This window comes from Rhinichthys klamathensis, unplaced genomic scaffold (assembly GCF_029890125.1).
Source record: "Rhinichthys klamathensis goyatoka isolate OS25496 unplaced genomic scaffold, OSU_Roscu_1.1 h1tg000558l_1, whole genome shotgun sequence".
NCBI classification, from domain to species: domain Eukaryota; kingdom Metazoa; phylum Chordata; class Actinopteri; order Cypriniformes; family Leuciscidae; genus Rhinichthys; species Rhinichthys klamathensis.
Genome location: NW_026607026.1, coordinates 902,760 through 914,546, shown reverse-complemented (window position 1 = coordinate 914,546; position 11,787 = coordinate 902,760). Strand labels below are relative to the sequence as shown.

The window sequence follows — 11,787 nt, the reverse complement described above, 5'->3', positions numbered from 1 at the left end:
CTTTGTAAAGCCAGACCCAAGAGAGTTTTCTCGGTTACGAATCGCGTTGGAGAATATCTTACCAGCTGATGCCACCGAGAGATTCAAGTTTCAGATACTTGTCGACCACCTAAAATTGGAAGAAGCTCTGCTTATAGCAGATTCTTACAGCAACTCCTTGTATCCCTTTTCAGATACTATGGAAGCACTCAATCAGCAGTATGGACAACCCCACCAGCTGGCCCTTCAGAGAATAGCAGAACTTATGGATGCCCCTAACATCATCAGTGGAGATGTGAAAGCTTTCAGGATGTTTGCATTAAGAGTTCGCTCATTAGTTAGTATGCTTCAGCAGCTGGGCAAGAAGGGTTATGTTGAATTGAAGTGCGGATCCCACGTGTCAAGGTTATTGTGTAAGCTACCACATGACCTGCAGACAAGCTTCAGAAGGTTTATCTATCCCCACCGAGTATCTATCCCTACATTACTGGATTTCTCAGCCTGGCTAGAGTTCGAGCTGCAGGTTCAAGAAGATCATTCCAGGTTCTCTCTTTCCACGAGTAAGCCAGTAGCCATGAGCAGAAAGGGACAAATTAAGGATTCGAAACGTCCAACCAACCCAACAAGTATATTCCTTGGTACTGAGAAATGCACTGTCTTAAGAGCCATGCCAGTGAAGGATACTGAGTCGAAGTCCAGAGAGAGAAATATCTTCTGTCCATATTGTGATGGACATGATCACTACTTGAATGGCTGTACTGGTTTCAGTCAGTTGAACAGAGATAAGAAAGTGAAATGGATTCAAACAAACAATCGCTGTTGGCGTTGTGGGCGAGGGCACCAAGCGGCAAAATGTAATCTCAGAACACTTTGCAAGATCTGTAACAGCAGACACTTGTTGGTCCTCCATGAGGTTAATATTCGACCCACCGCAAAGACAAATGATTCCCCTGATCCTGGACCCTCTGAGAGCTGCCTAGTGAACACTACCACAGAGACCTTGTACCTAGATCGACCCAATGGCAGCCGCCAAGTTTTGTTAAAGCTTTGTAAGGTGCTCTTGAGAAATGGCGATCATTGCTTGGAAACTTACGCCATACTAGATGATGGGTCTGAACGTACAATACTCCTTCACTCTGCAGTTCAACAGCTTAAGTTGATGGGTCAGCCTGAAGAACTAGTTTTACGTACAGTACGTCAAGACCGCCACAATCTACAAGGGGCTGCTGTGGCTTTTACTGTGTCACCTGTCTTCCAACCTGAGATTTCCTTCAAGATTCACAAGGCCTTTACCGCTGAACCACTTGGACTGGCCGAACATACACATCCAGTCAGTGAGTTACAGAGCAAGTATCGGCATCTACAGGGATTACCGCTGCAACAGATTGATTCAGTACAGCCACTCCTCCTCATAGGTTCTGACTATCCACACCTCATTACACCAGTTGAACCAGTTCGGCTAGGCCCTCCAAATGGACCTGCTGCCATCAGGACTCGCCTGGGTTGGACACTGCAGGGTCCCACTCAAGAAATTAAGCATTGTCTCTCAGAACAACAGTGTCTCTTCACTTCTACTTCCTTTCCCCCTACCGACCTGTATAATCAAGTGGAGAGATTATGGCAATTAGATGTGCTTCCGTATCGCAGTGAGAAACTCATCACTCGATCCAAGCAGGATCAAGAGGCCATCGCTTTACTTGAGTCAAAAACGACTAGAGTTCTGGTAGATGGACTTGCTCGATATGCCACTCCGTTGCTCCGAGTGAAGAACATGCCCATACTGCAAGCCCCAAAGGATAGTACCCTGCCTTGTCTCAGAGGAATAGAAAGGAGGTTAGCCAAAGATCCAACTCAAGCAGACTCTTACAGGGCAGAGATAAAGAGGTTGGAGGAGGAAGGATATGCTTCAGTGATATCTCCAGAACATGTAGAACAGACAACTGAATCATGGTATATCCCCCACCATATGACTCAGCACAATGGAAAGAACAGAGTCGTTTTCAACTGTTCCTTTCAGCACAGAGGGAAGAACCTGAACCAACTCCTACTTCCAGGTCCTACATTAGGCCCTACCCTGATGTCTGTTCTGCTGAGGTTCCGTGAGCACACCGTGGCTTTAAGCAGTGACATCAGGGGAATGTTTCATCAGGTGCGTCTACTGCCAGAGGATCGCCCTCTGTTACGCTTCCTGTGGAGAGATCTCAAGAGAGAAGAGCTTCCCCAAGTCTATGAGTGGCAAGTCCTTCCCTTTGGGACGACATGCAGTCCATGTTGTGCAATATTTGCATTACAGAAACACATCATGGATCATAGTCAAACAGGAGAAGATGTCCGTGAAAGCATTGAGAAATCCTTCTATGTGGACAACTTCCTCCAAAGTTTCAGTTCTGAGGAAGAAGCAGAGTCACTGGTGATAAAGTTGCGAAACCTCTTAGCTACAGGTGGGTTTGATTTAAGACAATGGGCTAGTAACTTCCCTAATGTCCTGAGCCATGTGCCATCTCATGCAAGGTCCACCAGTATTGAATTGTGGCTGACACAAGGTCAACCAGATGCTCAAGAATCCACACTTGGACTACACTGGCACTGCATATCGGACACACTGTTGTACAAGTACCGTCCCATTGACTACTCAGGTGATGGCAGGTGATGGCGGATCCTGCCCTGGGTGGTTTGGAAGGCTCCACTCATGTGCTAGGATTTTACAAACATTTTAAACATTTTAAAATTGCCATCTTAAGTTTTCTCAGATTACTTTTTAAGGTAATTCTCTGGCCTTTAAACAATTTGCATCATGGAATTATGAAGCGGGGCTGTGGGAGTAAAAGCAAACATGCGCAACGTAATGCCGGCATGTATTTCATCACCTGTGGCGTCTTGGTATTGATGCCTGTTTTACTCACGGGTAATCCACCGAAGACTCATCCCTTTATCATTGATCCACTGGGCATTTTATCAGAAAAATCACAACTATACCTTTTTGGATTTGGTTACGCCGCAGCCTTTACACGGATTCTGAATGATGGCAGAGCGCAGGTCTTTAAGCCAGCGCTCACAATTACAATGCGGCGCACGAATAGCTTATCTTCAGCCAAAGTACTGTTGCTACTGCTCCTACCATCGGGAGATGTTCATCTGAATCCTGGACCACTTTTCCATTCAGAGCCCAACTCAACAGCGCATAAAAACATTCAGATGCAGATGCAGTCAGCGTCACCTGCAGTGATACTCCAGCCGGTTATAACATCTAAAACATCTTCGTTACTCGCCTTGGCTCCGGTGCTGGGTGGCGTTTCTTCCAGTGGAGCTGTGTGCACTGTCCCCGGGTGTCGGCCTGTCGGAGAGGGGGGTTTTCGTCGGCGTGGTTCCCGAGGGGAGGCGTGGTCGGGTGGATGGACCGGTCCGGCCGTTTCTGGTGGAGACGCGGAGCCGGGTGGCAGTAAACGAACAGGCGCTCTGGGAGAGCATGATGGACTGGAGCGGTGGTTGGGGTTGCAAGCTCCGGGCCCAGAGTGTCGGGCGGGAGTGGCGACAGCGGCAGTGGAGTTTGATCGGTCTGGGACCACTATCATGGACACTGGGGTGAGTTATGCGCCTCATACTGATCAATGTAGTATACAAGCTACAAATTGTCAATATGATGATGGCCCGTCAGTGATGGTGGATGAAGGTCAACAAAGACAGAGTCCCGCGAGGGACAAAACACCTGCAATAAATCGCGCAATGTTGAAACAGTGGAAGTCAAGACTCTTTCAAACTGTTAATCATGCTAGAATCATCTGGAACTCTGAAACAAAACCCAAAGGAATATTGGGAGGACATATAAATATCAGAAGCATATTGCCAAAAATAGGCCAGATTCACAATTTACTTATTGACTCTAATTTAGATTTTCTGTGCATATCGGAGACTTGGTTGAATCATAATGTTCCTACTGACTTAATTAACCTACCAGAATACACTTGCTATAGGAGAGATAGGGCCAAAGGAAGGGGAGGGGGTGTTTTAATCTATATTAGGGAGCATTTTAAAAGTTCAGAACTTGAATTGAATGTAAACATGGAGTGTTTGGGATTGAATATAATTCTTTCTCCAAACATGAAATTTAACATAGTCGTGCTTTATAATCCTCCATGTCACGATGTGAATTTCTACAATGAACTGAAGAACCTTCTTTCTCTTGCTGACAATGGCTGTGAATGTATGATATTTGGGGACTTTAATATTAACTGGATGGTTAAAAGTGGTAAATTACAATTAAAGTCAACTATGGAGAAATTTAAATTCAAACAGCTGATTGATAGACCTACTCGACTCACTAGAAAAAGTGAAACCCTTATAGATCTGATTTTTACTAACAGGCCAGAGAGAGTAACAAAAACATATAATCTCATTACTGGCCTTTCAGATCATAATATGACACTGATTGTGAGAAAGTTAACTAAAAAACGCCTACTTCACAATAATAATACAAAAAATTCAATTATAACAACAGGGATTCCCAAATCTAAAGAAGCCAATTTTGAATATGATTTAAAGGAAGTTAACTGGAAAAGGTAATTAGAGAAACAGACTTAAACTATAGCGCAAACAATTTTAACTCTGTGTTAAGTGATCTAATAAGTAAACATACAAAAACCTGGAAAAGTACACCTAAGAAACATTCTCTTCCATGGTTTAATAGTGACATCCGTCAGATCATTAAAAAGCGAGATATTGCTCTTAAAAAGTCCTTAATAACAAAAACTAATACTGACCACCTTATTTATACGGGCTTGAGGAACAAGGTAGTATCAGAGCTGCGAAAGTCAAAGACTAAGTATTTCTCTAAACTAATTGAAGAAGCCAGTGGCAATAGTTCTAAAATGTGGCAACATATAAATAGACTAACTAATTCAAGTAGATATAAACACTCAAAAATAAATGGTCTTAAAGTTTGTCATAATCTGATTCACAGTAATGCGGCTATTGCAAATGTTTTTAATACTTTTTTTATCAACTCTGTTAAAGAATTAGCAAGTAATTTTAAATATATCGAACCATCTCTTGAAGAGCCTGACAATGCTCATACAGGCTCCTTCTGTATCAAAGAGGTATCCTGTGATAAAGTTAAAAAGGTGATTGTAAACATGAGTAACTCTATGTCTAAGGACATATACAACATACATGCTGCATTAATTAAAAGATATGAAAGCTGTCTGTTAGAGCCAGTTACTTACTTAGTCAATTTATCAATACAAACAAATATGTTCCCAGAGAGCTGGAAAACAGCAATAATCGCACCGGTCTACAAATCGGGGGATAAGGAAATATCAAGCAACTACAGGCCTATTGCTATCCTCCCTGTAGTCTCAAAAGTTCTGGAAAAGATTGTCGCTGAGCAATTAGCGGAACATTTAGAGTCTAATCAGTTGCTTTATCCATTACAGTTTGGATTCAGAGACAAATATTCCACCGAAACAGCTAACTGTTATTTGATCAATAAAATTAAAGAATCACTGGATAAAGGAAATGTTGTTGGGGCGGTGTTCTTGGACCTAAAGAAGGCCTTTGACACGGTAAATCATAGTATCTTGCTACATAAGTTAAATCAATTTAAAATGTCTTTAGAAGCTTTGCAGTGGTTTAGGTCTTATTTGGGCGGGAGACAGCAATGTGTCAGAGTCAATGGGGTGAAGTCACCTCTGCAAGCCAACAACATGGGAGTACCGCAAGGGTCTGTACTTGCCCCTTTGCTGTTCACAATGTATATAAATGACCTACCAAAATGCTGTCCAGGCGTAAACTGTCAGATGTATGCAAACGATACTGTGGTCCATGTTTCCACTAAAACACCCAGTCTGGCAGGTGAACACCTGACAACAGCATTATAGAATATCTCTAACTGGCTCGAGTTATCTCATCTATCGCTAAATGTTAAGAAAACAGTCTCCATGTGTTTCTCTATACGAAATAGGCCGGTTAGCGATATGTTTGAGGTACAAATTAAAAATGAAGCAATAGAAGCAGTCAATGAAGTCAAGTACCTTGGGATTATTCTGGATAAAAATTTAAAATTTGATAACCATGTTAAGTACATCTGCAAGAAGGTCAGACCAAATATAAATTGTTTTCGGTTTATAAGAAGGGATTTATCCTGTCACACTGCAAAACTATATATGCATGCAATGATATTTTCACACCTATCATATTGCGTCACATCATGGTCACAAATCTCACCAAATAAATGAATACCGATTTTCTCACTCTACAAACAGGCAATAAAAATCATGGACCGGAAACCCATGAGATGGCATCATTGTGATGTTCTGAGAAAGCATAAGCTTCTTGGCTTTTACAGTTTTATTGATTTTAATTATACTAAATTGGTTTTCAAATGTCTAAATAATCATGTTTCACCGCAGTTTTCTAGATTAATCAGTAGACGCCAAAGTTCTCAGGGGGCGAACACACGAGCCACTATCAGAGGTGACTGTTTAGTCCCAAAGTGTAAGACCTCCTTTGGTCAGTCTGCCTTCTCAGTAAAGGGGCCAAAACTCTGGAATGCTTTGCCTACTGAATTAAAACTAGAGACCGATGGCAAAGCTTTTAACAGAGGACTTAAACAATGGCTAAAAACTAAACAGCAGTGCTCGCACGAATAACAAATCTCTGACTCTGATGCTTCTGCTTTATAATTTATGTATGCAATTTCTTTTTTCTTTTGTCTGTAATTATATGGTATATTGTCAGCTATCCTTCTCTGTTAGTAGTTTTAGTATTATTTTGCATACTAGTCTTGTTATTGTATTTTATTTCCAAAAGCCTCCCGTGGACAGGTGTTGTAAATTAGCATTTGTGCTAAAACACTTAAACAAATGCATATGGTTCGTCCAATGTAATTGTATGTCCATGTCAAAAAATAAAAAAAAAAATAAAAAAAAATACTCAGTCCCCACAATGCGCAACATTTATAAGGTCTTGGCTAGGCAATATGACCCATTGGGTTACATTGTCCCTTACACTACCAGAGCTAAAATATTAGTACAGCGACTGTGGGACAAGAAGAGGGAATGGGATGATCCCCAACTACCAAGTGAGTTACTCCACGCCTGGCAGGCATGGGAATTGGAGTTGCCAGACCTCCAACTCATCTCTCTCCCCAGGTGTTATGTTACTGCAGAGTTAGACAACGCCCAATGTCTAAGAGAGATACATATCTTTTGCGATGCCTCAGAGCAAGCCTACGGCTCCGTAGCCTATCTACGGACACAGAGTGCCCAGGGAGACATAGAAGTAGCTTTCCTGACTGCCCGTTCAAGAGTTTCCCCAAAAAAGCGGCAGTCGATCCCTCGTTTGGAGCTGTGTGCTGCCTTAACTGGAGCTCAGCTGTCTAGACTTCTGAGGTCAGAGCTTAGCATTCCAATCCAGCATGTCACACTCTGGTCTGATTCAACTACTGTGCTAACCTGGATCCAAGCTGACTCATGTAGATTTAAGGTTTTTGTTGGAACGAGAGTCGCAGAGATACAGGAATTGACCGACCCAGGGGCTTGGCATTATGTAGATTCCAAAACAAATCCAGCCGACGACATCACACGTGGCAAAACTTTGGCTGAGTTGTCCAATCCAAGCCGGTGGAACCAGGGTCCGCCTTTTCTCCTTCTGCAACCAGATCAGTGGCCTCAGAGACAGAGTCCACTTCTCCATCTACAGAGGGAGGATGAGGAGGTGAAACGAGCTACTTTTTGCGGGCTTACTGTACCAGCCATAAATCCAGCGTTGCCTGATTGTGGTCAGTTCCAGTCCTATGACGATTTGCTCAAAACTACTGCCCGGGTATTGCATGGGGCGGCTGAGGATAATGATGTCTGTACTTTATTTAAGGATCACCTAAACATCATCTTGCTGTAAACAGGACAAAGCAAAGAAAAAAGGAAGAATTGTGTTAGTGACTTTACTTTTCGTCTTCAATTGCATTAAAAAAAAAACATAGACTGATTAATACATAGTGAAGGCATAGTAAATTTGATTACTAGGCAATTGTATGAGTTGTAAATGGCTGGCAACAACTTCATATCACAGTTAAATTAATATTGATATATTTGAATACTTACGTTTATAAGAACTAATTTAAGTAGTCTACATAAATTATATAAAGTAAAATAATTACTCCGGCATTAATTAATTCAATTTGTAGTTTTAGGAGAAAAGGTCTGGTAATTAAAAAAAGGTCAAATGGTAAATCTGATTAAATAATTAATGATGACATTCTTTGATATTAACACACTTAATATATTTAATTGGTCTACTTTAATGTCAAATAATTTAAATCAAATTTTTACAATGGCTTGTCAACAAAAAGTCCAAGGTTAAAGGCTAACGTTAGAGCTATCAAAATATTTTCGGGGAAAAAAGGCGAAAAAACATACATTAACGGCTCAAATTTTGTTACAAACTATCTGTACAAATATTAAATGGACTATTCATATGTTGGTGTATCGATGAGCTATAAATTAGTTTGATTAAAAAAGAAATCGAATGAGGATTCGCTAAATAAAATTGACGATAGGCTACTCACAATTCGGCTTAAGTTCTTCACATGTTTATACGATCCAATTTGATAGGAGGCGCTGTCTCGAAAAAAGAGGGGTCTGAGAATGCGGGACTCTGGGTGCGGGGACTGTAGATGCAGGGCTCCGAGTCTGCAGCTTCATACTACTCACAAAAGTTGAGAAATTTCAACTTTATGCAAAGGAGAAGCGATTTTTGCGAGCGACAACCAATAGGAAAGAAGACTTTCAGTGGAGCTCACGTCACCGTCTCGAGTGCAGGCGGAAGAGTTCGAGGACAATTTCACTGTTTTATATGATTTAACTGTAACCACATACATGGATATAATAAAATGATGCATGGAAAAGAAACTGTCGACAGTCTCAGTGAGTTTAATTCATACATTTATAGTTCGGGTGTTAATTTTATGATGCAAGTTTAGTAGGCCTACTGCTGCAGTTCATTTTACAGTTTCCCCTGCATTATGTTGACTATTAGGTACAATAAAATTGATTATTTGTCAAATTCGAATGACGTTTTAGTAATTTATGACAGTATGAGTGAGTTTAATTTGTTGATTGATCGATCGTTAATCTACTAAATGATTTAATCCACTGAACACTGCTGTGGTAATATAAAAATTACTCTCCCAACAGCATACTGTTTATTTTGAGCCTAATTCCTAGTCAAATTAAAATGATATAGTTGTAGGCCTATATATCACTTGTGATGGTATTTTGTATAGATATGGCCAGACGTGCAATCTACCAATAATATTAGAGCGACAGCAGTACGAACGCCCACAACTTCACAGTACAGAGCGGTGTGAACGGGGCTTCACAGTCCCGCCCACAGCCTGAGAGAGGCTGCGTTCAGAATCGCATACTTCCCTACTATATAGTAGGGGAAAAAGAGTAGGCGAGCAAAAAGTACAAATCATAAAAGAGTAGGCGAGAATTACCTGGGTGACGTACTAATTATCGCGAGATTCGGACTTAAGTGCGTTCGAATATCCCTACTTTCCTACTATATAGTAGGCGAAAACAGTACGTGAAGGAAGCAGTAGGGGAGAGCGGGGCACAACGTAACACTTTTTGACTTTCTCAGTTTGTGTAAATTTACTTAAGGTTTAGAGTATTTTTTTCCCACATTAATTTCCCACATGTCTAGTACAATTATGTGGTTTTGTTTTATTAATACAGTGTATACTTTTTTCTTCATTTACCCCGAAAGAATGGAAGTGAAATGTGACAACATGCCCCATAGGTGGGGTACATTGTAACATGTGAGGGGCACATTGTAACATGACAGCTTAAAATGCTATCTGATCTAATAAAAAAAAATATACAAGTCAAACCAAAATATTTTCTTAATAAAATACAATTATTAACTTTTTCATATAAAATAATGACATTTTTTAATAATTAAAAATAAACTAAGGCCTCGTTTACTGTCAGTGAAATGTGACCCAATTCCGATTTTTTACTCATATGCGACACAGATCGGATGTGTTCTATGACAGTGTAAACAGGAAAAAAACGCATGCATTCGGATATTTCGAGATCGGTTTCAGGCCTCGTTCATATGTGGAAATAAATCAGATATAAATCAGATATGTCCCAATGCGACTGTCATGTAAACAGGCAGATCGGATTTTCCGAGGCATTAGGCTGCGTCTCCGCGGTTTAATGACGAGAGAACCCCAGATGCGCATCTGCGGATGGACGGATGGCCCGACAAAACATTGTGTCGTCATAGGAGAGGAATGTGGACACACGTTGACACAACATATCAAAGGTTGGCTTGCTCATCCTAAAATTTCAGACCCACTGCGCCTCGTTAAAGCCCGCCACGATCTCATGAAAGTGCGTATATTGCACATTTTTTCCCCCCACGTGCCATTTACGCTAAAAATAGTTTTTGCGTGCATGATACGCACTTTATGGCGTTAAATACGCACGTTTACAGTGCGTATCATATGCAAGCAAAAACTATTTTTGGCGTAGCCTATAAATGGCACGAGAAATAAACTTCGTGCTATATTCACTTTCATGAGATCGTGTTGTATGTTCCCACCAGTCCTGAGATCTCGCTGCGCGTTCGTCCATCTGTGCAAGAAGACCCCTTTAAACATGCGCGATGTTTCAGTCAAGTGTAAACACATGACTCGGATATGGGTCACAATTTAAAGAACGTGTAAACGGACGGTCCAAAAAATCGGATATAGGCAACAAATCAGAATTGGGCATCAAGACCTGCAGTGTAAATGAGGCCTAATTTTTGAGTTTGACAACAAACACACCAGAAAATGCAGCTATACAGCATAGTTCAAAACAAAATAATAATTAATCATTTCTGAACATTGACTCTCAGTCTTTATTTACATGTTTCTCGTGTTTTCTCAATAGAATTCATAAAAGTATAGAATATAATAGCATATTTCTAATAGGGGCACATTGTAACGCAGTGTTACAACATGCCCCAACTGCACAACTGGGGTTTAAACCCTGCTAGTGTCTTCTGCTAGTTAGCGAAGCATTAAATAACTATATCAACTGTTAAACAACAGATTAGAGATTAAAATAATATCAGATTTGTCTAATTTTAAATAAACACAAAAAATAGAGATGAAAAATTAACTTAAGTAAGAAATGTATTTTGCTATGGTTAAATAAATGTTCAGTGATATCTTACAAAGATTTCTGAATTTTGGCGCAATTTTTTCTCTATATAGTGTTGATATGGCAACTAGTAAATACACCAAGTTTCGTCATGCTGGCATGTGTGGAAATATTTAAAACAAGTGTGTATGGCAAGCCATTTTAACATTTAACAGACTGGATATTTGTTGCAGATATCTGTAATTCAGTTTTGCCTAGTCAAAAAGAACATTTCAGATATCCGCAATTACATTCTTCCTATCCATAATTGTCATTTCAGATATCCACAAAGACATTCTTCCTAGGACAAATGACATCACTTTTGCCATTCATTTGTATGGGGTTTGTCATTACAGATATCTACAATTCAGTTGCAGATATCCACTATGTGAATTACGGATATCTGCAACTGAATTGTAGATATCTGTAATTCTAGTTTAAGATATCTACAATTTGATTATGACTAGTACTAACTCCAATTCAAGATATCTTTAATTCACCTCAATTCAAGATATCTACATGTATGGCAAGCCATTTTAGCATTTAAAAGCTAAGTTTGACTATCCGGAATTAACACTGTAGATATCAACAACGTCTTTCTGACTAGTCGTAATTA

General features: G+C 40.3%; 1 protein-coding gene across 1 annotated transcript; it reads right to left on the bottom strand.

Moving 5' to 3' along the window:
• Window positions 1–3,170: 3,170 nt before the first annotated feature.
• On the bottom strand, window positions 3,171–3,551 carry LOC130073738 (uncharacterized). Its single transcript, XM_056239313.1, has one exon. The coding sequence runs from the start codon at window positions 3,549–3,551 to the stop codon at window positions 3,171–3,173; it is 381 nt and encodes a 126-aa protein (XP_056095288.1).
• Window positions 3,552–11,787: the final 8,236 nt, after the last annotated feature.

Bases quoted from the DNA above. Each gene is read 5' to 3' on its own strand.
- LOC130073738 (XM_056239313.1), bottom strand. From the start codon at position 3,551: ATGATAGTGGTCCCAGACCGATCAAACTCCACTGCCGCTGTCGCCACT.